Genomic DNA, 27,443 nt, shown 5'->3' on the forward strand with positions numbered 1-27,443 from the left:
GCCGACGGAGGGAAGGTGGCGCGGCGGAGACGGCCCGGCGACCTCAACCCTAACGGACGGGGAGGGGCGGCGGCAACGATGGGAGGGCCAGCTCGGGGTAGCTCATGCTGGATCTTCTGTCCCAAGGAGGGGCCGGCGCCGGAGGGGGACGGCGAGGCGGTGGCGCAAGGAAGGGACGGCGAGGGGGAAGAGACAGGGGGGCGTGCGGGCGGCGGCGAGGGTGAAGACGGGCGGCGCGTGGGTTGGGGAGCAGTCGAAGGCAATGAACCCATACAGAGAACCGGGTTGTACCCACAGTTTATAGCCCATAATACATCAAACGGTTTCAGCCCATAACCAACTAACCCAAACTGGTTTCTCTCCAAACCCAAACCAAACCGAACTAAAGAAAGCCTCAGCCCAATAAAACCTAAACCAGTCAAGCCCATAATAAAAAACCAAACCATTTCAACCAGTTTTTCTAAAACCACTCCCAGATTTTAGACGCAGGGAACCAAACACGCCCTTTATGTTTTGCAGGGAAAGACAAAAACGATGCAAGGGTGCCCATCTCGTGGCCACGGGCAGCACACACCGCCGCTTCCTCCTCCTCACCTTCCCCTCCCTCCACAGCCACTCCTCCCAGCAAGATGCCCACCATCATCTCCTCCTCCTAGACCTCAGCCGCGCCAGCCATGGCCGCCACCGCCACCGCCACCGCCGCCGCTTCCCTTTCCCTCCACCTCCGCCTCCGCCCTCCTCCCCATGCCCACCGCAGCCCCCTTCGCCATGCCCCGTTCCTCCTATCCCCTTCTCCGTCCACCCCTTGGCCTCCTCACCACCTTCACGTCGCTAACGGCCGGCTCCCTCCCCCTTGCCGCCCCTCTGTGAAGGCGCGGGCAGGTGCCATCGAGGCTCCGAGCCTCGCGCGCCTTGGGGGCGCCGTAGAGACCGACCGCCTCCCCGCCGACGTGCGCGACCGCGCCATGGACGCCGTCGACTACTTGGGCGGCCGCGTCACAATCGGCGACGTCGCCTCCCGCGCCGGCCTGCAGATTGACCAGGCAGAGCGCGCGCTCCAGGCTCTCGCGGCAGACACCGGGGGCTTCCTGGAGGTGCCCCCCGCCCCCGCGGCGCCCGCTACTTCGTGGCTAGCCTTCTTTCCGGCTGCGATCTGAGCGTGGAACTATTGTGATTTGTGTAGGTTTCGGGGGAAGGGGAGGTGCTGTACGTCTTCCCCGAAGACTACAGGGCGAAGCTCGCTGGCAAGTCATTCAGAATGCGGGTCGAGCCACTGGTCGATAAAGCCAAGGTGTTCCGTAGAGGCAACCAGCTGTCTTAATTCATCTGAGCAGGTGCTGATTTTAGTTATGTTCTGCTTCTTTGCAGGAAGCGGGTGCGTATCTGGCGCGGGTGTCTTTTGGGACAGCACTAGTTGCTTCCATTGTGCTTGTATATGCTACCATCATTGCCATTCTCTCAAGCTCGAGGTATGTATGCTATTGCAAGGTAGAGTTTGTGTGCACAGATTACTATATGCTGTACCTCCCAAGATAAGATACACAGTAGATGCCATTATGCCCTTAAGTTTTGAAGATTTTGTCAGCATTTTTTTGCGCATTATTATTGTATAATTTTCTGTGTTTAGGTACTTAAGCAAGATAATCTTTTATCCCCTATCCCCCTTCCAGTGATAGCACTTACTCTTCTTATAGCAGTGATGAAGATAATCGTGGAAGGCGGCGCAGATCCTATGGCTCTACGATGTTCCTCCCAACAGATTTATTTTGGTAAGTATCCTGTTTTAGTTGGGGATCTGGTAAAATATATAACTTCCCATGTGAATGTAAATCAGTTATGTACAGATTCTTATCATTTTCGATACAATCTCATGTGTTCTCCTCCAGGTACTTGGATGCAGGTTCCTCCAGGAGGAGGCGGGTAGAAAAAGATAAGGGGATGAGATTTATTGAATCTGTAATTTAAACTGGCTTGACATGATTGTTCATTTTGTTTGTGTAATTCTGAGATGCACAGGTGGGATTAAATTGTATATTGTCTGATCAATGTTGTGCAGGTCTTCTCGTTTGTATTTGGGAATGGTGATCCTAATGACGGGCTTGAAGAGAGAAGGTGGAAGATGGTAAAGACTTTCTCAGCATGTAGCTGCTTCTATTTGACGTTCTCCGAACCAGTTACTACTATTTATTAGTTTTTCCAGTAGCAAATTTCAAGTGTCTCATTCAATAAATTCACAGATTGGGCAGTATATTTCATCGAATGGTGGAGTTGTTACGGCAGAAGAACTGGCACCGTATCTTGATGTACCGGCACCTGCAGAGCAAACCAACTCCAAGGCATATAACTTCTGTTCCAAAGCACTAATAAGTATTGCTTGTTTCTGTTAGACCTGATTAAGTTTTCCACTCGTTCATTGAATAGTGAATTAATTAAATGTATAAATAGGTAATCTCCATCCCATTTGTAACCCAAGTCCTTTATGCTATTGTCACAGTCTACAAGGTGAAACTAGAGCCGGCAATTTCTATGCGAATATGTTGACGAACATAATAATTATTATTCATTATGAAAGTACGTTTCATGACGAGATCTAGTAATATTAGTGATGTTATTGGTGTTAATAGTTATTTCTCTATAGATGTTCGAACCTAGAAATGTTTGTCTGGTGCATATTCTGAAAGGACATGTGTTGTGAGATACTGCTATTGTGAGGTATTTCCCCATTTATGGATTGAGTTGAATCTCATCTTATTCGTTCTATCTCTTGAATACAGGATGATGAATCATTTATTCTTCCAGTTCTTTTACGCTTCCAGGGACATCCTTTAGTTGACGATCAGGTCCACCTCTTCCCTCTCGTATATTTCAGGCTTTGATTAAAGAAAAATCATTAACCACATGTCCCTATATCGCTCTTCTCATTCTGACACCTTCAACCTCGTTATTTATTGGACATGACATGCTCGACATAACTGCCGATGAACTTAAGCCAATGTTTTTAAGGCGAGGCAAGGTTCTGTAGCACCACCTCACCTTTTAAGGGCGTTTTTGATGGTGTAGCTATACCATGTAGGATAATTGGTGACGTAGAAGAGAGAGAGAGAAAAAAGTCTTGCCTTCTCTTAGCTAAGAGATCTCTTATGAAGAAAGATTTGTTCCGAATTATAAGACGTTTTGGATATTTCAATATGGACAACATACGGACTGAAATGAGTGAACGAACACACTTAACGCATCTATATACATTTGATTTAGAAAAGGTCAGAACATCTTATTATAATTCTGAACGGAGGGAGTACAACACTTGTCCCCATTGCATGTGATATCTTATCTTATTCACACATTCACTAGTTTTAATTATAACCGTTCCATAATTTTAGTATCTCATAACATTAAATGCTACAAATAACACTAAGAGATAATCCATTGTATAACATGCTTTATTTTCTTCTCTAAATGACGTGGAATACATAAGAAAAGACCGCCTTATCATCCACTGTACATGCCCTAAGTGGTTAAAGCATAAAGCGAGGTGGCACCTTACACACATAAATATGTAATATATGGCAGCCAGTCAGGAGATCTAACAACTAACATTAACATAAAGTGCACCACAACTCTACAGGTTACATAACATGATACGGAGTAGCTGTTAGCAAAGCATAGGCTTGAAATCATCTTGTGTAGATGAGGAAATGGTGTCTTTGAAGTTTGGCCTCATCCTACTCGTCTATATATCACTCCATAGCTTTAAACTTTCTTGTGTATAAGAAATTGCGCATCTCTTTGCTAATTTAGACGGATGCCTTGTCACACTTATCCACATCGCTGATACCCATGAAAAGGTGCTGCTTCAGCCTTCTCACTGTGGCATGAACTATCTTTCCTGACAACATACACGAGTGTAAATATTTCCTCTCTAAATTTTGCCAGCACATACTTCCAAGCTGGATCGTAGGATGTAGCTCTTCTCCTAGGATCATTTGACATATCATAAGCATTACCAGTCGCAGGATACATCAGAGCAGGGACACTTGGCTATTGCAGCAACACTAAGAGAGGGCCAATCAGCCGTCAAAGAAAAAGAAAAGAGCCAATTACTAGAGCAATCAGATCAAGCATGAAGGAGAGAAGCGGTGGTGGAGCTATGACCATGTGGGTGGAGTCGTGTTGAAGCGGATGTTGGGAGGAAGCAAATGCGGATGGATATGGAGCTAGCAGATGTAGATGATAAAAAGTAGAGGCGGAGAAGAAAAGGAGCAAACGGAGGGTTGGCAGAAGAGAGAGGAGGAAGAAGAGAACGGAAGAGAAGCCATATCTTGCAACTGCTGGGGAAGATGGAAGAGAAGCCATACCTTGTAGCTGTCGGGGGAGTGTTTCACATCTGCCCAGAGGCTGGAGAGTAGCGACCGAGCAGGATGCTGGCGGATTTGCGCCAGAGGAGCTGAGATCAGAGAGAAACAATGATACAAGGAGAATAGTGAGGGTGGCTCGATCTTCACGAAGTGGAGGTTTATGAGGAAGAACACAACAAAAACACGAAGGTCAAAGGAAAAACTCGTGGATAACTAGTAATGCCAAGGCAACACCCTCTTGTATCGTAGATCCACACCACATGGTTAATGTGACTTCTTACAAATCCAAGGGAAAGCAAGAACGAGGTGGGAGTTTCTTCCGCAAGTCCTAGGATAGGGAGGACTTGAATTACACATGAGGACTCTTCTCCATGGAAGGTCTTGTGCTCGTGGAGCCTTCAACCAGAAGTGGCATTGTACTCCTTGGAGTCTTTACCCATAACTGGCTTTGTACTCCAATGAAGTATTCTCTTTCCCTTGAGAGTTCTTGATCCCACTAGGGGAGGTCCTAGGATAAGGAGGACTTGAATTACACATGGGGACTCTTCTCCATGGAAGGAGGTCTTGTGCTTGTAAGAGCATTCACCGTAAGTGGCCTTGTACTCCTTGAGTATTTACCCATATAAGTGTTCTTGTACTCCAATGGATTACTCTCCCTTGAGAGTTCTTGATCCCACTAGGTGAGGATCCTATAAGGGGAGGAAGATGACCTAAGCTCTATCAATGAGATCTATTCTTACCTAACCACAAATCTAGGAGGGGAGGAGTATATATAGTCTAGCCAACAAAGGGGTAAGTGCGGAAGGGATACATGGGCCTTTGGCCCAGAACTGCACACAGGCAGGCGACCAGACAATCCGGTTGGGTATGGCCTATCCTGTTCAGTATGGCCTGGACAATCCCGGCCTGGAGCTTTAGCCGACGCAAGCATTGACATCGGATAGTCCATGGACTTGTCCGGGTCATGTAGAGTGGAACCCTAAGTTAATGATCTTTTCACATTTGGAGTGGGGAAAGAAAGCAAATCAAGAGAAGAATACATGATTAGCACTCAAATAGACATGATCCAATCTGACATATGCTAAATCCGCATACACATAGAGGGATACAAAGGTCCAAATCCAACACACGAGGATAAGTGGAACTAGTTCATCCCAATCCTTGGAAGGAGAGAGGTCATGAATCCAAAAGGATCTTCCCTAGGATTTGCTCCTCCGATCAAGAGAGATATACTCTGGGTCCCTCGTATGATCCGACCAAGATAAGCATGGCCATGCGACAAGGATTATGAGATAATCCGGTTTGTGGTCGGCATCACTGGAATGAGAAAGAGGTCAGGCTAGCACAAGGATGGCAGACTTGCCTTGAGCCCGACAACATATATCGTGTGGCAAAGGGAACAAAAGTGTGACATGTTGTACAGGTTCGCCAATCGGCTTCATTGTCTACTTGGTGGCTCGCACGCCTTGCTAGAGGCTGCCACCAGTCGAGCAGGTCGGAGGTGATCCGACCTGTGACCAAGCCGACTTGAACCTAAGGGGTCATTCGCTTAAGGGAAGGAACCCGTGAGGCCGGAACCGACTCCATGAGTCAGATGTGATCCTACTCGGACTCGGATCCAGGCCGAACAGACTTTGGGCTTTAGGATCCATGCAAGGCCCAAGTGCTGAGCCCGCGACGGATGCCTATATATAGTGGGAGTGCGGCACACTCATTCGGTTGATCGCTTTGGCGCCGTCATTAGGGCTTTGCAAGTGTTGCAACTAGCCACCTTCACTCGCCGTTGGTTGTGTGATCGGACCTAGTAGTCCGCCGCATGACGTATCTCTTGCACACGCGGATACTGTTAGAGGCGGTGCACTTGCGCTGCTCCGGTGAATCTGTTCGTGGGATCTGATCGGCTACGTTGGAGATGGACGAGGAGGAGACGATTCCGTAGACGCGCTGCCCCGACTTTACTTCCGCTGCACGACATTGCGCATCTAGTGGTAACGATCCGTGATCCATCTCCCGTAGCATGTTCTTGGTTGATCTGCGCGTAGGATTTTTTTATATTGCAGCCGATGCCCCTAACGTAGAACCCAACACATCTCACATAGAGGCCTTGAACTTCATGGGAGTGGTAAGTGGATGAGCAAAACTCAATCCCAAATGAGCTAAACCTTTGCTAACCCTAGCTAGGAGGAGAGGGTCCATATACAGTGTTCCACGAGATGAGAGGGGGAAAGAGGGGATACATGGGCTTCTGGCCCGGTTAAGCACTGGCAGGTGTCGGATGCCCGGGTTGGGGGTCGGATGTCTGGCGGTTCGCGTCGCGTCAGATGTCCGGGTTGGAGCTGGCCAAACTTCTGTCGCTCTCGGGTGTGCTCAGGCTAGATTTTCGGCCGGGGGCCGGATGTCTGGGGCAGTCGGGCCGGATGTCTGAGTCCTGGCAACTTGCAACGGCTGCTTTGCCGCGGTTGCCGCTGGACTAGGGGCGTCGGATATCCAGGCCAGGGGCCGGATGTCCAACAGCCATAGACTTCAATGGTCTCCTTCATTGTGCTTTATCATCCGTGTACTTGGGACTTGGTCTTCATTCCGAGCATCTTTGGGGTGGTCTTCCTTGTACCTAAGCACACATAGCATTCCGACTGGGATAGTAGCCATGTCTCACGTGGGTCATACGGAAGCTCATCAAGGAGAGATGTCACCTCGGTCTCGATAACTATTGCACGTGCTTGTGTCATCGGTCCATTTTGCACTTGGGGAGACGAAGGTAGGTCCATGGGGATGACCGCAGGATGCTCTGCATCACCCCCTCCTCCCTCCGTCATCGGGAAGATTTGTCCTCGCATCGAAATCCTCATCGCCATGGAAAGGAGATAGATCCTTGATGTTGAAGATGTTGCTCATGTTGTACTTGTTGCGTGCAATTTGATCTTGTAGGCATTGTTGTTGTAGCGTGCGAGCGCCTTGAATGGTCCATCGGTTCGAGGTAGTAGCTTGGACTTGCGCTCGTTGGGGAAACGGTCTTTGCGTAGGTGTAGCCACAGAACATCTTCGGGGGTGAACACCATGGGGTGCTTGTTGATGTTGAGCTTGGTAGCGAGGCGGTGCACTTGGTTCTCGATCGTTCGTCGTGTATCTTCATCCACCTTCTTAAGGTAACTTGCTTGTGCACGCGCGTTCATGTTGATGCGCTCTTATAGCATCTCCAGCAGACCCCGTAAAATGCCGACCCGCAAAACTCGTTTACAGTTCACGAAAATACGGGTTTGCGGGCCGACGCAGGCTGCGGCTGAGTAGACCCCGCGTAGCCGACCCGTAAAACAGAACCGAAAACCGCAGATTAGCCAATTTGACATCGATTCCGACAATTGAGTTTAAATTCGAAGAATAAAACATAGTTCGCGCGCAAATGAAAGTACAGTTTTCTATGACAAACGCAAAAGGACTTATGCAAAAGCAACGACCATGTCCATCATCATCTTGGTCGCTTTTCACCCGTCGTCATTATCTTCACTCCGCACCACCGCATCGATGCCATCGCCGCCTCCGAGTCCATCACCGGCACTTGTTCCAACTTCGGCACCGAAAACATCGCCGAGCGCACTGAAAGCGTCAGCGGCACTGGTTCCAACTCCTGGTGGGAAAACATCACTGGCACCGAAACATCCACCTGCCGCCGCTAGCATCCTCCTCTTCAAGAGGTCTTTCCTTGCCATATCATGCCATTCTTTGGTGATGTCGTCCATGTCATCGCGGTTCAATGTCATGATCCTGTTCTCCTTGGCAAGAAGCTTGGCCATGGCTTTGGTCTCATTGGCAAAGACTCTTCTCTCCTCAATGGCCGCCTTGCGCAACCCCTCATCCTTGAGCAATTGCCACTTCTCTTGCTTCTCTCGTGCCTTCTTCTCGGCCAACTCTTTCTTTGCCTCCAATGTCTTCGCCAACATTAACTCATTTGATTGCACCATGGTATCTATCTTGTCCCGCAAGCTCGATGCCTCGTGTTCCCTCTTGATCTTCCCCCTTGTCTTCTTGTCTCCATCGGGCTTGTTCAAGTTTCGTGGGCCATCATCATCTTCATCATCATCCATGTTCGTAAGTGAACCTCTCTTCGGTGGGGATTCTTTGTCAATCAACTTCCACTTCTCACACTCTTAGCAATTCCCAACAATGCTCTAGTTTAAATAATTTGCCTTTGGAAGCTTCCATGTCTTTGCATCTTTGTTGGGCAATTTTGTCCTACACAAGTTAAACAATGTCAAATGATGCAATCACTTCAAATGCTACAAATGATTTGCACAACTTGGGACGCGAAAATGAACTCACATAGTCGGATTCCACGATTCCACTTGGAGGTGCATTGCGAATTTGTTCCAAGCAAGCAGCCCAACGGCTATAAATCGGCTTGATAACGTCTCAACGACCTTGGAGTGACCAAAAGGTGCGTGGAGTCCTATTGGGATACCTTGCCATCATGCGGAAGTATTGATCGTCGATCCTTTGCCAATACCTCTTGGCAGGTTGAAATGTGCCGGTGCACGCATCAAGAGACACCGCACTCCAAGCCTTGATCAAGATTTGGTCTTCGAACAGCGTGTAGTTCTTCGATCTCATGCGTTTTTTTGCTTGCGCTTGGTCATACACCCCCTCGTCTATCTCCTCCACCTCATCTTCACCACCGTGACCATCCACGCCACCATCCATTTCATTGTAACCGAAATCAGCGGTCGGGGCTTGATCGATGTCGACGGTATTGGTGTCCAACAAGTTGACGAACTCGGTAGTGGCATCGTTTGAACCGGCACCATAGTTAGTGTCATCAAGTCACGAGCTACCGCAATGGCGAAAAGCGAAGCAAGTAGAAAAAATTGAAGAAGCATACCTTCCAGCCATTTCGTTGAACACCTCGCTTGCAGTGGAAGCAACACTGTTGAAGGGCATCATCGGGGTACCTCTTGTCGGGGCGGAGGGAGAGGATGAAGTCGCCGGCCTTTTTGTAGGAGCCTTCTTGCGCTTCACAGCCGAAACCTTGCCCTTCTTCTCCGGCGGCGGCGGGGCAGATCATGCAGTGGCGGCGGCGTCGGGTGCGCATGCCTTCCCGGCAGGGCCAGCCGGATTTCCACCCCGCACGACGATGTTGCCCTGCCGCTTGCGGACATGCGCGGTGGTGCCTTGAGTGACGGCGGGAGTGACATGGCCGGCGACGAGATCTGCTGGAGGGGATTGCGCGTGCGCGACATCCACGGTGACGGGGGGCGGCTGGGAGGCTTCCATGGCGGCGAAGAATGGCTGGGGAAGATGGACCGGAGCGGGCGGAGGCGGGGCAATGGCGGCGAAGCGGTGGGAAGCGGGAACGGCCGCGCGGAAATTTCCTTCGCGCCAAATCTCGTTGCGGATAGGGGGCGAGCTTGGGTCGGCCTCCCACCCTGTGAATCTAAAGGTTGAGGGCGCCGCACCCCGCAAATTTTTTTATAGGTCGCGGCCTGATATGGGGTCTGATCGGGCAACTTTTTTTTGCGCGGACCCGTATTTTGGCGATTATTTTGTGAATTGTGGCATATACGGGGTCTGCTAGAGATGCTCTTATAGTGGTAGCGGTAGAATGTCCAATGGGTACAACTGGTTGAAGTCGTAGACGACCTCGAAGGGGATTTGCCGGTAATAGAATCTCTTGCTCAATTGTAGGCGTACTCGGCGATGGGCAAGTATTCTTCCCACTCCTTGATGTTCTTCTTGATCAACACGCGGAGGAGAGTAGATAGCGTCCGGTTGGTGACCTCCGTTTGGCCGTCGGTTTGTGGATGATATGACGATGACAATAGTAGCTTGATTCCGAGCTTGGCGCAAAGCGTCTTCACTTAACGTCGCGGTCCGACACAAGTCTTAGGCACTCCATGTAATTGCAAGTTTTCCCTACAGAAGAGGTTTGCAACATGTGAAACATCGTCTATCTTGTTGCATGGAATGAAATGCGCCATTTAGAAAAAACGGTCCATAACGACAAATACCAAATCCTTGCCTTTTTGAGTTCGTGGCAAACCAAGCACAAAATCCATACTAATGTCTTCCATGATTGGTACGGAATAGAAAGTGGCATATAAAGACCATGGGATTGAGCTTTAGACTAAGCTTTGCGGCATGTAGAGCATCGGTTGGTGTAGCGTGAGACGCGGCAAAACACCTTTGGCCAAAAGTAGTTCTTGGTGAGCGTGGCGAAGGTCTTGTCATGGACGAAGTGTCCCATAAGTTCTCCACCGCGAGCCTCTTGCAAAAGCAACAAACAAAGAGAAGAATCGGGTATACATAGGCCCTGTTTGGTTCAGCTTTTATCGACGGATTTCGCTGCCGCGCAGCAGAATCTGAACCAAAGGGCGAACCCAGCAGAATCCGATTCCAGAAATCCGCTGCCAAAATCTGAACCAAAAGCGGAAGCATCCCAGGACGTGCTTTCCAAAATCTGATTCCGCTGCAGGCCAAAATCTGAAAAGCTGTATCAGCTAGTTTGTCAAATGACCTACATCTTTTTCACATCAGTTTTTCCATAGCTGTTTTTCCACAATGGATTTTTCACAGCTGCTTTTAGAAATCCACAGCCGAACCAAACAGGGCCATAGTTTGTTAGTCCGCATAAGATAGCCATTTGGTATAAGGAATTGCAAATGAAACATCATGCGCATACAAGTCTTTAATGTGCTCAAATCCAATAACTTCCAATTCAAGTTGAGTTACTAGCAAGCATTTGCAGGAAAGAGCATCCGCCACTACATTTTCCTTACCTTTGATATACTTGATAACATAAGGAGAAGACTCGATGAACTCACTCCATTTGGCATATGCTGCTTATTGAATTTTGTTTGACCCTTAAGGTATTTAAGCGTCTCATGATCCCTATGGACGACAAATTCACGAGAGCGAAGATAATGTTCCCACACATGCAAGACTCTCACTAAAGCATAGAACTCCATGTCATAAATGGGGTAATTAAGTTGCGCTCCGGGAAGTTTCTCGCTAAAGTATGCGATAGGGCGCTTCTCTTGCATTAACACGCCACCTATGCCATTAGCACTAGCGTTGCAATGCACTTCAAAAGTTTTATCAAAATTTGATAATGCAAGTAATGGAGCATGTGTAAGCAAGTTTTTAAGCTCATGAAATGCGGTGTCTTGAGAAGGTCCCCAAACAAATGGTGCATTTTTCTTACTTAATGCGTGCAATGGTAATAGTGCTAAAATCCTTAACAAATTGATGATAGAATCCGGCTAGGCCAAGAAAACTACACACTTGTTGCAAATTGGTTGGTTGTGGCTAAGTTTTAGTAGTGTCAATTTTAGATTCATCAACTTGAACACCCTTAGAGGACACAACAAAGCCCAAGAAAATAAGCTTATCAACGCCAAAAGTGCATTTTTCCTTGTTAGCATAAAGTCGCTCGTTTCTAAGAACTTGCAAGACGTCCCTAAGATGTTTGACATGATCTTAAGAGATTGACTAAACACAAGTATGTCATCAAAGTATACCACAACACAAATTCCAATATATTTGCTAAGAACATAGTGCATCACACACACAAAAGTGCTAGGTGCTTGAGATAAGCCCATAGGCATGACTAACCATTCATACAAGCCAAATTTGGTATTAAAAGCCGTTTTCCATTCGTCACCCTCTTGCATGCGAATTTGATAGTAGTCACTTTTAAGGTTAATTTTTAAGAAATTGGTTGGAATGGGGTGTCTATACCGAACGGTGATAGTATTGATGAGACGGCAATCGGAACACATCCGAAAACTACCATCTTTCTTAGGCACAAGAATAACCGAAACGGCACATGGACTTAAGCTCTCGCGTACATACTCGTTTTCCATGACATGTTGTACTTGCCTTTGTATCTCTTTGGTCTCGTCGGGCTTGATGCGGTATGGTGCCTTGTTCGGTAAAGGTGCGCCAGGGATGAGGTCGATGTGGTGTTTGATTTTGCGAAGTGGAGGAAGTCTTGGAGGTAGCTCATCGAGGTAGACGTCCGCGAATTCCTGTAATAGATGAGACAAAACCAAAGGAAGATGTTGTGAAGTATTAGTCCGCACCAATTCATCTTTGCACACAAGTACAAAGTGAAGAACACTCGATGGGCTCTCACTCACATCCCTTATGTCTCTTTTGGTGGCTAAAAGCACTAGGTTTTTCTTGTCGCTCATCGTGGAGTCGCTCAATTTTGGCTTGTGGCGCACACTCTCTTTTTGGTGGTTCGCTCACTCACTAGTCTCTCCACGATGGGTTGAAGCTTGCTTGTCGGTGATTACTTGATTTGGCGACATGGGTCGAAGCATGTACTCCTTGCTTTCATCTTGAAACTATAGTGATTGGTCGTCCGTCCGTTGTGGATGACGCCGTGGTCGAATTGCCAAGGTCTTCCTAGGCGGAGATGGCATACAGACATGGGAACCACATCGCACTCCAATGTGTCTTCGTATGCGTCAATCTTGAAGGACACTTGAACGGTGTGCTCAACTTGAATTGTGGCGGAGTCACTTAGCCATTGGACCTTGTAGGGGTGAGGGTGCTTCTTCTTAGTCAATTGTAGCTTGGAGCATAACTCGCCGCTTGCCAAATTGTGGCATCTAATGCCGTTGATGATGACCTTGACGGAAGGTCCATTGATGCTCGCTTTGGTATGAAAGATGTGGCATCGTCGGTCTTCATCTTGTTGGTGTTGAAGTGTCAAGACTTTGGAGACAACTAGGGCACAGTTCTTTTGCCAGAATCTGGGGATTCTCCCAGAATCCGACCCCTACCCAGCTTCTCCCAGAATCTTTGAGCCCCATTTGTTTTACAATCCTATCTAGTTATGGTCTAATTGGATAGAATTGTAAAACAAATGGGGCTCAAAGATTCTGGGAGAAGCTGGGTAGGGGTCGGATTCTGGGAGAATCCCCAGATTCTGGCAAAAGAACTGGGCCTAAAGCGGGGCTCGAATGATTGTCACAAGACTTGAGCGTCTTCATTTTCGTTCACTTGAAGGTGCATGGCCACGTGCTCAAGTGCTTCCATTTCTTCTTCGCTCATGGAGTCGTAGGTGCTGTCATCATTGGCATCATGGTGCGCCGAGTGGGACATTGGCATGTCTTGTGGCCACGGCCTTGGCAAGTGAAGCATTGGATGGAACTTGTCTTGGCAGTTTCATCTGTTGGAGCAGTTGATGATGAAGCTCTTGGCATATAGTTGCTTGTATGAGGATGACTCGAAGATGTCGAAGGTTTCTTGTAGCTTGACGTGTCACCGGTGTTTGGTGAGCTTTAGTCGAGGTAGAAGGTGTCGTAGTCGTTGAAGCTTGAGTGTATGATGTAGGTCTTGGAAGAGTACTTGAAGTACGTGAAGTCATCTTGTACTTGTCGCTCCGCCTTGGTCGCTTGATGTACTAGCTTGAGGAGGTTTGTGTAAGGATGGAAATCGTCAATTTTCTTGATAGGATGGTTGAGTCCATTCAAGAAGCGTGCCATAGTTTGGTAGTGGTCTTCAATCGACTTTGTGCCTTACTTGAGGAGTTGCAACTTCTTGAAGAGATCACGGCTATAGTGTGTAGGCACAAAACGAGCTCTCATGACCTCCTTCATTTGATTCCAAGTCGTGATGGGTGGATCGCCTTTCTCGCGGTGTCGCTCGATGCCTTGCTCCCACCAAATGATAACATAGTCTTGGAACTCAAGGGATGCCATGGCGATCTTCTTTTCCTCTTCATAATTGTGAAGACGGAATATCTTGTCGACCTTAAATGCCCATGAGAGGTAGTCTTTGGGATCGGTGCTTTCGGAGAACTTAGGCATGTTGAACTTGAGTTTGCTGTAGCGTTCCTCCTCATGGTGTTGGGGACAATGGTGATGTCGCTCTTGTCGTGGAGGTGGGTTTTCAACCGCTTGCTCCTCGTGCTCCGCTTGATTATCTTGGCGTTGAGGGCGTGGGATACATGCTCCGTTCCTCATTTCTTGGCGCTCCTCAAGATGTGTGGCTTCCTCTTGTCGCTCCCATCAGAGGGCTTCTTCTTCGCGCGTACGGCGGTTGTGCTCTTGCACGGGGCGCGTGTCTTCGCGTAGAGCACGTTGAGCTTCAAGTGCTTGTTCCTCATGGCATTGTTGTTCTTGTCGGAGAGCTTCGCCGTCTTGCTCTTCTTGGCATTGGCGTTGTCGAGCTTGCTCTTGGTTAATGGCGTCTTGTTCTTGGCGACGATGTCGTTCGCGCTCTCGAAGGCGGTCTTGTAAACCATTGCCATGGAATGGATTTTGCAAAGCTTGATGATCTTGGTAGTCGTATCGAAGATGAGAACGAACTTGTGGTAGACTTGCATCCGAAGAGGTGTCCGATGAGTGTCGGCTTGAGTGGCGTCGTCTTGATGATGACGACGTCGAGGAAGCTCTTGATGATGACGACGTCGAGGAAGCATGGCTGACCATCACGGCGCGAAAGTTTTCCATTTGAGTTGATAGCTTGGCGTCAAGGTAGTCCGGTGTTCTTGCTTCAGATTGTCGCATGTCGGTGGCGAGTTGTTTGATGCGGTCGCCCAAAGCTTCATTTGCTTGATGCAAGGCTCGTTGAGCGCCAAAGAGTTGAACCTTGGTGATGTAGTCGTTTAGTGCGTCTTGCTCATTGAAGAGTGGGTTCGAAGAAGTGCTTGGCCTATCTATCATTCTGAAGCAAAATGTGAGCGGAAGAAAGGAAAGAACTAGACCAAATGTACCTTATCCAATGTTGAAGATGAATCAATGATTACCCAACATGGTATTATGAAAGTAGCACAATTGGTACTGGATCTTGCCAATCTCACACCTACACAAGTAAAGCCTTTGGAGTAGCTTGGTGAGGATAGTGGCACAAAATTTATGCAATTGTGAGCAAGATTCAATAATGTTGAAAGAGATTCACAAATTCGCAAGTGAAACAAGTAAGACCAATAGCAATGAGGGGCACAAAGTGACACGGAAACACACACACGGATAGATAAGTGGGGTTGTGCAACCAAGGAATGAGCACAAAATGTGGAATCCATGAAAAATGCTCTTGTTGCACAACTCTAAAGAGATGTAGCATGATTGCTCAATAGGCGGATACGAAACTTGTGCAGAAAAACCTATGAGAGACAAAACGTAACGACTTTCTATCCCGATTATGCTACGTATGTATGGTTCCCGGTGATTCTCTCACGATGATCCAAGATGATCAAGTATGACAATTTGATATGCAATGTGGCGATGCTATGGCTATTGCTTGCAAACTCTTTGTTTTCCTTCTTCTTTTGCTTAAAAGCTTTTCTCACTTTTGATATTTTCCTTTGGCCATTTATGCAAAATGCTCGAACCAAGATAGCAATTATGTATATGCGGGAACATTTATGACACAAGAGTTGATCTGATGATATATGCACACTATGATAGCTATGCGGAACGTGTATCACTGAAGTTCACAAGTAGCGTTACCTGGCAATACTTGACGGCTAGTCTCGGTAGGAAACACAAAATTGGCTCGGGGTTAACAATGCAATGGCCAAGGAGATGTACTATGATTGTTGTCGAGGTTACAATCCTTGCTTACGGTTTGGGTGTCAAAATAGTGAAGTGGTTGTTGTCGAAGTGAGTCCGTGGAGAAATTGAGCGGCGGTGATGTCGATGACGAACCGTTCCTAAGTAGTCGAAACACGTTAGGATACGGAAACCGCAAACTCAAATTCTCAAATGGCAAAGGTGGCAAATTTGCGGTTGGTTGCGGAAGTCGGTGGTGGTTTGCAGAAGATGGGAAAACGGTCAAAATTCGACAAAGTGGGGCGGTGGTGTAGATGTTGGCTGCGAGGTGCCGGATGTCCGGGCGTCTGGCCGGGGGTATGGGCTGGATGTTTCAGGTTGAAGATCCTTGGATGAACTTCGTGGAAGAACTTGGGGGACGAAAAATTTCGAGCAAAATTTGAGAAATTCCGTGGATGGAAATGGTAAGGAAGAGGGAAGCTAGATCCGCCTGCAACACTTCAAATCCATGGATCAAAATCAACAAAACATCATCAAACCAACAAATCACAAAAAAATTGGTATGGCTATTTTAGTGGGGATTTTTGAAATTAGGCAAAAACAAACAAAATCGGGGCTAGAAAGTGGAGGGGTAGGGACTCGAAGATGTGAATCGACCTATGCTCTGATCCAAGATGATGTAGGGTGGAACCCTAAGTTCATGATCTTTTCACACTTGGAGGGGGGAAAGAGAGCAAATCAAGAGAAAAACACAAGATGAGCACTTAAGTAGACAAGATCCAATCACACATATGCTAATTCCACATACACATAGAGGGAAATCCGACACAAGAGGGTAAAAGAGGAACTAGTTCATCCCAATCTTCGAAGGAGAGAGGTCTTGAATCCAAAAGGATATTCCCTAAGAAGGGGTCTTGAATCCACTCATGGGATCATCTCACATGGAGGCCTTGAACTCCATGGGAGTGGCAAGTGGATGAGCAAAACTCAATCTCAAATGAGCTAAACCTTTGCTAACCCTAGTTAGGAGGAGAGGGTCTATATATAGTGTTCCATGAGATGAGAGGGGGAAAGAGGGGATACACGGGCCCGGTTAAGCAGTGGCAGGTGTCGGATGCCCGGGCTGGGGGCCGGATGTTCGGTGGCTTGTGTCGGGTCGGATATCCGGGCTGGGGGTCGAATCTCTGGGCTGGAGCTGGCCAAACTTCTATGGCTCTCGGGTGTGCTTGGGCCGGATTTCCGGGCGGGGGCCGGATGTCTGGAGCAATCAGGCCGGATGTCTGGGCGGGGGCCGGGTGTTCGGGTCATGGGACTTCGCGGCGGCTGCTCTGTTGCGGTTGCTTCTGGGCTGGGGCGCCGGATATTCGGGCCAGGGGTTGGATGTCCGGCCGTTGTAGACTTCAGCGGTCTCCTTCGTCGTGCTTCATCGTTCGTGTACTTGGGGACTTGGTCTTCATTCTGCGCATTTCCGGGGTGGTCTTCCTCGTACCTAAGCACACATAGCATTCCTGCTTGAGGTAGTAGTCATGTCTCACGTGGGTCATACGGAAGCTCATTGAGGAGAGATGTCGCCTCGGTCTCGATAGCTCTTGCACGTGCTTGTGTCATCGGTCCACTTGGCACTTGGGAAGATGAAGGTAGGTCCATGGGGATAACCGTAGGATGCTCCGCATTACCGGGGCTTCTCGTCTAGACCCCAAATAGTATGACGACTTGGCCCGAACAGTCCGACCACCTATGCTGGCTCGGGCGAGGCGTGACCCGGGCTATCTGGCTCGCTGTTCGGGTGCTCTCGGTCTACGATGCTGGCGAGAAGTCCCAAAGCTGGACAGTCGGGCCGTGCTGCCGCGTCTGTCCTCGGCCTGCTCCGTCTTGCGGTTTTGTCTCGGCTTCTACACTGAATGGTGTAGTAGCTCTTGCCCATTATCTCCTCCATTGCACATACGTCGTTTGGCTCGAACCTAAAGGTGCAAAACGTAGTAGGGTCAAGTAGTATACCACCCTCGAAAGTAGCAAGTAGACACGCATAAAGGAGAAGATTCACCTTTGTATTGATGGTATGCGTGTCACTTGACGTTGAAGCTCTTGACATGGTGATGACACTAGGATGCCCCGCATCACCCCCTCAAGGAGAGTCGTGCCCGGTTCGGAAGAGTTATCTCCATGGGAAAGGAATCGATTGGAGACCTTGGTCCCCGCCCCCCACGTGTGAAGAGAGTTATCCTTGACGAATGGGAAGGAGATAGACCGGCGAGTGTTTACTTCACGCTCACCATGTGCTCATCATCTTGATCCTTATGTGGACACTCTCCAATGTTGCTCCTCTATTCATGAGATGTATCATGCAAAAATAAGGAAACAACAATTATTTGTAGCCGATTCATGAAAGCTCATATTAAGATCGCTCAAAGGGAAGGAGTTATACCTTAGGAATATGCCTTTGAGCTCGTCGAGTAAGATCTTGGCGCGAAGATGTATACAATGTGCACGTGACAAATATGCGGAGAGCCCCTTAGACTTCGGGGAAACTGTACAGTCTACGTGGAAACATAATATAACTCTAGCACCCCCCTCAAACTCTTGATGGATCCGCAACACTGAGTTTGGAGGGTGTGGGCCTTCGTAAAGAAACCCGCCAACTATAACTCGAAAGACACAAACTAAAGAGCAATAACCTGATCCTGCCCACCTGAGCGCACAAAAGAAGCATCAACACCAATACAGGGGCGGCGCTAGGGGTATTCTTTGGTCTTCATGTGAATACCCATGATTTTTACAAAACAGTGACAATTTTCGAAAAATAACAATGATTTTGGCAAAATGAGTACACATGAATACCTGGTTGCAAATTCCTGGAGCCGCCAGCTTGGTGAGCTCATGCTTCACAAGGTTGCGTGCAATACTTGTAGCACCTATACTGTCTGACAAGAAGGGAGTATGTGACAAGAAGGGAGTATGTGTAATGACAGAAACACCAAACTACAGTAACCAAGTCACCTCTACAATCAAAAGAGCCATAGCTCCTCTACGCTTGCACGGTAAAATGGTGTCTGTTTCTTTGTCTTCTAGGCAATGATGTAACGCCTTGGGAGTGCACTATACAGATCTAGCACTTCCGCTAGCAAATGCATAGTATCGACCCCAGGACGCCCACCAAACACAACGTGCATTCTATATCCATACACGCAACATGCATGCTATTTGGCTGGTATGGCAGGTATTGAAACACAACTCTACAAAAGATTTGCAACAAAATATATACAATGACTCCAACGAGTCAAATTTAACAACTCCAACAAGTCAAATTTAACAAGGGTCTTTCGACCAAGTTGCAGCTATCACAACGGAAGCAAAAATATACCTTAGACAGGTACAATTTAACAAATGCCTTAAGAAGGCTTAAAGAAAAGCAGATAATGTTCATAACCCTTCCCAGACCACTGCCTGTGATAACCATAGCTAGCGTCGTCCTTTACCCAGAGATTACCTGCTTCCAAATGCTACTATCTGATTTCCAAATGCCACTATCTGATTTGCAGCATCTAGATCAAATGAATAAATAAAGCAAGGTGAGTATTCAACTATACTCGCAAGACTTACATCAGATCTATTCTAAGTATGCATCATTCTCAAAGAAGGGGTATGTGGTTTGAGCGGCAACAAGCACTAGCATCCTATGGAGACACGCTACAACTTGCGTCTATCAGAGATAAGGTAAGAGAGCGCAGATGAGAGCCATCTTATCTACCCTAACCTAGCCAAAACATAACACTACCGTGCATCCCCCTTCACATCGCCCATGAGAGGGATCCCCAAGGCATGCACACGGCTGGCAAGTTTTATCGATTATTAGTTAAAGTTGTTTTACGATCAAGTAAAAAATCTCCAAGTCGTCCATAACCTTGGATACGGCTATTCAAATGGATTAAACCTTGCATGGGAAATACAGGGCTCACACGCACTAGTAATAGGAAGGGAGACATATGAGCACAATCACACACACTAATACAGGGCTCATACTAAATATCCACCCACACTTAAAGAGACTATTAAATAAAGAAACTATTAAACAGCTGATGGCACCTCACAAGGCATTAAAGGTGTTGGCACAGTACAATGCACACCATTAATTGAACTTTCATCCGTTTTGCATGTTCCTGCTTTTCCAGTCAATCTTGTGTCAATGAGTCATTTGATTGATGATTTAGATTGCCGGGTAGCCGTTGACCGAAAAATACGTCTAATTCAGGAGAGACATACAATGAGGAAGCTTGGGACTGGGACCAAGCATAATGGGCTATGATACATGGATCGTGAGGTGCTGAACCATGCAGTGTCTATGGTGTTAGAGTAATGATGTGATGCTTCTGCATTGTAGAATGGGGCACATTACTTCTGATAAAACGAGCAAGTCTTTCCTGATGTAATGTATGGGGTGAATAAGAACAAACATTTGTGATCATCACTATTCTCTTTCTCATCTGCTATACATATAAATGATGCAGGTATGGTCCCTTTGGGCCATAGCGCGCAAACGCACACACACACACCACAGCCCGACATATACCATCCTCGAAAGTAGCGAGTTGACACACGTAAATGAGATGATTGACCTTTGTTTTGATGGTACGAGTGTCATTTGTTGAGGCTCTTGACATGGTTATGACCCTAGGATGCCCTGCAGTAAGGAAGACGACACAGATCGGAGACGTGGACGGATGATCTTCACTCGAGTCGCCAACCACTGCCAAAGGTCCGGAGAGGAGAGAGAGCTCTCCTTCTCAAGCGTGCACTATGGACCGATTCGGTTCTCTCACTCCCTCCTATTACTAGTGCGTGTGAGCCGTGTATTTCCCATGCTGGTTGGTGTCCAATTTGGTCGAAGGTGCTGCTCTACGCGCCTAGGATGCTGCAAATGCTTCAATGCCTAAGGCGAGCTCGACGCTGCCAAAGACGCTGCCAAAGGCGTCGGAGGGTGCCCTCTGACGCTTTAGGGACGCCTTAAAAACAATTACTTAAACACAAGTTGCTTGAATTGATCATACTATGAAATGCCAAATATGTTTAAAAATATAATCATTATTCTATGTAGGGAAACATTCTTTATCGATTCCCATCGCTGCAACGCACTGCTTCCTCGAAAGGAGGTGGGAGTAGGGAATATGTTGGTACAAGATGGTCTACAATGTCGAGTGGCATTGAAAAGTTTATGGAAGAGAAACCATGGGAATTCAGGTTGCTACTCACCGTTAGTCATTTGAAGCATTACTCTCTGAATTAAATTCTTGTTATTTCACCCTGAACTTGTATAATTGGCATATTTGTGCTTCAAAGTTTATCTTGGAATGGTATCTCACATTACACAATGAACTGCATTGGACTCCAGACCTAGAGATAACAATTGTTTGTGTTTTCGTTTGACACACTAGAGGGTATTGGTTATCACTCATGAGCTCTAAATTGTCATTCTTGAGATCTGCACTATGTCCTGTGGCCTTGCTGCTGTTTTCGTATTCTAATCTGGTTATTTTACAGTGAAGCAAATGCATTAGAGAGGGCAATGGTTGCTGGTTTGGGAGGACTCAATCTTTTTGGCGTCATAATTCTGGGAAACTTACTGAAGTACGAATTATAATTCTTTCCTTCAAAGTATCATTTTGTTTAATTGAATTTTCTTCTACTAAATTAATATTAATTGTGAAGGCAAATGACAATGACACCTGGTGGGCTTATCTCATTTGCTGCGCAGTTATTTCCCTTGCTTCAGGTATAACTGAACTTATTTCTTTATAAATGGGTTGATGCCATTCCTTTTGGGTGTGTTTGGTAGGTTTTACAAGTAAGATATTCCCACTGATACAAGAGTTAAGTTGTTTGGTAGCATGTTCGAGCCGTGCAAGCCATGCCCACCTTGTACCGCAAAGGCCTGATAGCCATGACCACCACAAAACCCAAGCAACCCACCCAGTTCCCTGCACGAGCGTGGCCCACCCCATCGAGCAACATCTCTCTCCCTCCCCCGCCGCCCCCTCCCTGCCGCCACCTCTCACTAGCTCTATCCCAAAAATGGAGCTCCTCCAGAAAGTAACCTGACTTTGTGTAGCTGACATGTTGGCCAGCTTGTGGGTCACACATGTCAGCCATCCTCAAGTCCGGTGACTTGAAGTCAGAGAATCCTAGTTCAGCCACACCGCACCCGCCCAGCAAAAACGAGATCCTCTCACATAGAAAAAGCTATGTCAGAGGGATGCCCGACGCATAGGACCTTTCATGCGCCATTCGATGGCACGGAGCAAATGCTTGCAGAAATAGAGCCCTGCGGTCAGACAGTGATGTGGCACTCGTTTGTGCCTTCGGCGGCGGCACGATCTCGACGGCATGGTGCAGCCTAGAAATAGAGAGCCCTGCTGTCAGACAATGACGCAACGCGGCGGCGCATGGTGCGGCTATGGCAGCGGCGCCACACGCCTCCTTCACCGGAGCTGGCATTGCCCCATATCAGGTCATTCTAGTGGTCCTTGTCGCAGAACACTCGCTTGGCGTGTAGGATGCCGATGTGGGTTGTGGACCTTGCTGCCCTCCCTGTGCAGGAACACGATGGAGTTGCCCGGCGAGGAGCTTCTTCTGGTTCACGAAGTTTCTCCTCCCCGAGTTGAGTGCACCAGCGCGGGGTAACTTGGTAGGTGTGATGGAACATGAAGTCGTCCGCGTGGATGTCCTTGAGATGTTCTGCACATGAGGCTCCTCATCGTGGTCCATTGCCGGGAAGATAGTCTCTGCGCAGAACCGCAACATCGAGAAGCACCCACGTCCACCACTAAGGCTAGGGCTGGTCGACCTGCAGCCAGGCTTCATTGGCGGTGTCACCCACGTCCACCACCGGGCTGCAAGGGACAAGCACCAGACCCACACCGCGGACGGGTCGACGACGTCCGTCGCTTGCTCCACGTGGTAGACGGCGGCGCTTGTAGGCGGGACGGGGTACATCCTACCTGAACAGGCGGCAGGCCAACCACAATTGATCCATGGTTCCAGCCAGCTGCTCACTGCTCGCCGGGCATGACAGCTCTATGGACGTGAGCATCTCTTTCCTTCCCTTGCAACCCTAGACTCGCGTGAACATGCGTATACGTTGCAGAGCTCGCCTGGTCGCAGAACCCCATGGCTGCACCACGCCGTCGAGGTCTCGCCGTCGTGCGAGGCACCAAGCGAGCACCACGTCCTTGTGTAGGCCGATTGTTGGACTCTGTTTCTGTGGCCGTTTGCTCCCTGCGTTGGATGACGATATGGACGGTCCTATGCGTCGGACATCCCTTTGACGTAGTTTCCTCTATGTTAGAGGATCTCGTTCGGCCCCACCGGCCGTCTACCTCTAGCTCCTTGGCTGTTGACCCCTGCTCATGCTCCTCCGGATGCCATCATGTGCTCCAACTCCTCCGAACGCGACCTCCTCTAGCCGTCCCTTGGTCAAGCTCCTCAAGCTCCCCCGTCTGCCGTTCCCTGCTCAAGCTCCTCCGGCTGCCGTTCCCTGCTGAAGCTCCTCCTGCTGCCGTTCTCTGCTTCATCTCCTCCGACACTAGCTCCTCTAGCAGTCGTGCTCCTCCCTCGTCCACCTCACTTGTACGACGCTGTTGGTTGTTCTCCATCCCCAACAAGAAGGGAGCATGAAGTCTACCTGCCTGAGGGTTCTGTGCTCTGCCTCTCCTTTTCCGTTCTTGGTCTCGATCTCTATGTGGGAGCGGGCTCACCACAATCCATGGGTATTCAAATGAATACCCAAATCTTGTGGAAAACATCAATATGTACTTCTCTATATAATTAGAAAACAAAGAGAAATAACAACATGATCTAGTTTTAGCTTAGCTGGTTCTGACTATAAGGTGACGAAATAAGCGATCAGGAGTTCAATACCTGCTACTAGCACTTTTTTGCTTGCATTTTTGAGATTATTTATTCTGATCAGCATTTCCCCCTTATGTTCTATAGTCGTAGCAATTGCTCCTATGTTTCTTAAGCAGAAGATCATTTGCCTTCTAATACTAGCACTTTTTTGCTTGTATTTATTTTCCTGGTAAATATATCAATGAGCATTTTACCATTATCTATACCAATATAAAAAGAGCGAGTTGTGGAGATCCAACAAATCTCGCCCGTTCAACTACATCTATCCAACGTTCTATGTCGCTCCGGTGTTTAGCATTAAACATGTTTAGCACCTTCCACTAATTAATATGAGGCCTAATATCGACATCAACATTAATCAAGTAGTTATATCCTACCTACTATTAATATGCAATTAATATCTTGCCTAATATTAATGTATAATCTAATTAATATTTTGCCTAATATTAACGCGCATTGCACATACACAATTACTAGTATTCTATATATATCTTAGCAATTGTTTCTATGTTTCTTGAGCATAAGATCATTTGTCTTATAAAGTGTGCGCTTACCTGGCCAAAAATCCAATTGCACCTATATGGCTAATTTTTCTTGACAAGAAATTATTTTCACAGTAAAAAAATGTTTGAGGTATATTCTTTATAGATTTTGCAAAAGTAAAGTTTTTAGACAAAATTATCATTTTGGTGCCAAAATCCGCTTTTTGATTAATTTTATTTAAAAAATACTATTTGAATACCGATATCCAAAATCTTGGGTCCGCCCCTATCTCTATGCAGGCAGCAAGAAACTTCCAGATCTCTACCTCTCCCTCTGTTCTTGATTGTTGGGTGAATCCGTATCTTTGGCGCTGTATCTTTTTTTTGTTCTCCTTCGTGTGTTATGATCGAAGAGTAACAACATATAACTTTAGTTAATTGGGGAGGACTGAGGAGTGAGGACAATATATAGGCATTGCTTTGGAGAAAAGGTGTTCAATGTTCAATGAATATTTACAGAAATAGCTGGCAATCTATAATTTAGTTGCATTCTAAATGAATCGCATCCTGTGGAGAGTCACTATGTTCAGTTCTGCAGTATATTACAGACATCCAGGTGACAGTGCTTAGATCGTACTATATTACTGTACATCCAGATGACACTATATTTTATTATCCAGAAACAGTGACAGTGTTTGTATGCTGCTTATTTGGTACTTGTGTTGAGGGATGATGTTCTCCTCCTAGTGATGATTTAGTCTAATGGTTTTGGTACTTATGAAATTTGAATCTATAACTCCCAGACTTTTGATGTGAATTTTACACTCTGCAAGAATTTGCAGAGCAATGTTGACGAATCTGAATCCAAGTTTGTGCAACATAGATTGTTCTGCAATATGTTTTTCTTGTTAAGATCTTGTCTTTGTTCAAATATTTCTGATATACTCCCTCCGTCCTAAAATAAGTGTCTCAACTTTGTACTAGCTCTAGTACAAATTTGTACTAAGCTCAAGACACTTATTTTGGGACGGAGGGAGTATTTGTTTCACGCTAAAATCTTACTAGAATTGTGTACCAAGTCCAAGAGATACACCCTACCAAACAAACTCTTGTCTCAGCATGCCTCAACAAATAACATCTTATCTCAGCATGTCTCAGTGGATACCGGCTACCAAACACATCAGGTTGTATACTCTCAGCATGTCTCATCGGAGAATAGCCATGTCAGGGTGATACCAGCTACTAAACACACCCCTTCATTACTCATTGTACAAGGCATATGTCTGAAAGAAATCATGAGCCCTTTCTCTTTTCTGAATGGCATTTCTGACTTCTGTATGTGTATGTAGCAAACTGTTGATTTCTAAATTATGTGTTAAACATACGATGAATATTATTGATGACATATTGATGAATATTACTCCCTCCTTTCCGGTTTATAGGGCTCATCTCAAAAAAATTTGTTTTTCCATTTTATAAGTCTCAGTTCTACTACTCATCATCACATGTTCAGATTTCAAGATGCATTAAATCACTGCATGCAAGGATCAAGAAAAAACTAACCAATGCATGTTGAAGTTTTTGGTCGTTTAATGGTCATGCATGCATGCATTGTAATTAAAAGTGTAGTATTTTTTTTTTGCAAACTACGAAATTTATTCCACCACTTACCATCTACCTTGGTTGGAGAGATTTACAAATTGAGCCCTATAAACCGGAAAGGAGGTAGTATTAATGATTACTGATCATTCATTCATTCTTAAAACATGTGACCATTTGTAGATATATGCTGGCTCCTTTTTTGCAATACCATTATTTAGATGGTTGCTGCTACGCAAGACCAACAATGACATTGCAAGGAGGAACAAGGCTAGAGAAGAGAGAGCCCAGGAACTTTTGTCGCCAGAACCTTCTCTCAGAAGAAAGGTAAGAACGATTAGGCTGCATTTGGCATTGCGGTGGGTTCTCACAATCCCGTTTGCCCCACCCTTGTTTGACCATTTTTGCCTACTTTCGTGCCTAACTTTACGCAGCAGATTATAATATAAGCATAACACAGCACAGTTCAGCAACCGCAGATTGAGCCTTAAAAGTGTATAGCTTTCTGTTTTACTTACCTGAAAATTTCTAAAGTCCAGCAAACTTTAGCTCAACAGAAGTTATGTGGTTGCTGTTTACACACAAATGACATGTTTGGAGAAAGCCGGGTATATTCCAGAGCATTTCGCTTTGAACCTGATAGGCCGAAATTTGAATGGTGTCGATTGTTTACTCCCAGGTTCCCATGCATCATAAGGTTCTAAAAGAGTGCCACTTTTGACGGGCTAAACTAACAACAGCAAATAGAATTATTATGCAACTTGATCATCTCTTTCAACAGCTACAGGCTCCAGCAATGAGTGGCTATTGTTGGTATAAAGTGAAAATACATTGCAATCATGATAGTATCGCGTTATATTCTTGTAGCATGCTTCATTATTAGTTAGTATTATCAATCGGAGTTGTTTGTCATCTTGTCATCAAATTGCCTTGCTAGGTTGCCTTATTGATTTCTAGCAACTTACACTTGTTTTTTGTTGATTGGCATAAATTTTCAGTTGCTCAGTGCACGCGACATGGCTCAGTGGAAGGTGATTACACCAGGGGAGATTGTCTACACAACCGAAAAGGATCTATTGGATCAGAAATATGAAGTTAGGGAGTGGGAAAGGCGATTTAAGAAACTTGAGTCAGACTGATGGTAATGATGGATAATACTTGAGATTCATTCTTTTTGAAAAATAATACTTGAGATTCATATTATATATGGATGGTCCTTTGGTCGTCTGGCATCATTCTTGGATGGAGGATAGATCTGACCGAACCATTCAACCAAGTGGGCAGAATGCCTAGATGAGAGACTGGATGGTTCTTAGGCCCACTGATGTGCTGTGAAGTTTTTGCCGAAGCAGTCTTTAATACTACCATTCATCAAAGGTATTGCTGCTGCTGTACATATCTGTAACATTTAGTCTACACACATGTATATATAGTTGTAGATCAATGCACAGAAGCAGGGAATTGTAATTCAGAGCTAGGGAATTGAAATTCAGAACTGAACACCGGAACCGTAGGACATGTAAAGGATAATGCCCGTTAAACTGTTGTCTCCGATGGGTTATTCTGGATCTAGATTGATGACACTGGTGTTAATGTCTAATTCCATGATA

The 27,443-nt window shown here is 46.6% G+C and overlaps 1 protein-coding gene across 4 annotated transcripts; it reads left to right on the forward strand.

Moving 5' to 3' along the window:
• The first annotated feature begins 530 nt into the window (after window positions 1–530).
• LOC119316853 (uncharacterized protein At5g03900, chloroplastic-like) lies at window positions 531–27,443 on the forward strand. Of its 4 annotated transcripts, XM_037591237.1 has the most exons (14): window positions 535–1,094; window positions 1,184–1,291; window positions 1,369–1,469; window positions 1,695–1,769; window positions 1,887–1,956; window positions 2,057–2,122; window positions 2,238–2,336; window positions 2,775–2,840; window positions 20,943–21,085; window positions 21,386–21,472; window positions 21,554–21,617; window positions 26,017–26,160; window positions 26,832–26,974; window positions 27,087–27,443. In XM_037591237.1, the coding sequence occupies exons 1-13, from the start codon at window positions 675–677 to the stop codon at window positions 26,970–26,972; spliced, it is 1,584 nt and encodes a 527-aa protein (XP_037447134.1). In that variant the 5' UTR covers window positions 535–674; the 3' UTR covers window positions 26,973–26,974; window positions 27,087–27,443. The 4 variants fall into 4 exon arrangements, with proteins under 4 accessions (XP_037447136.1, XP_037447134.1, XP_037447133.1 ...); XM_037591236.1 differs by having other exon boundaries at window positions 26,832–27,443; XM_037591238.1 differs by having other exon boundaries at window positions 536–1,094; window positions 1,698–1,769; window positions 26,832–27,443.

Source organism: Triticum dicoccoides, chromosome 6A (genome assembly GCF_002162155.2).
Source record: "Triticum dicoccoides isolate Atlit2015 ecotype Zavitan chromosome 6A, WEW_v2.0, whole genome shotgun sequence".
Lineage (NCBI taxonomy): Eukaryota > Viridiplantae > Streptophyta > Magnoliopsida > Poales > Poaceae > Triticum > Triticum dicoccoides.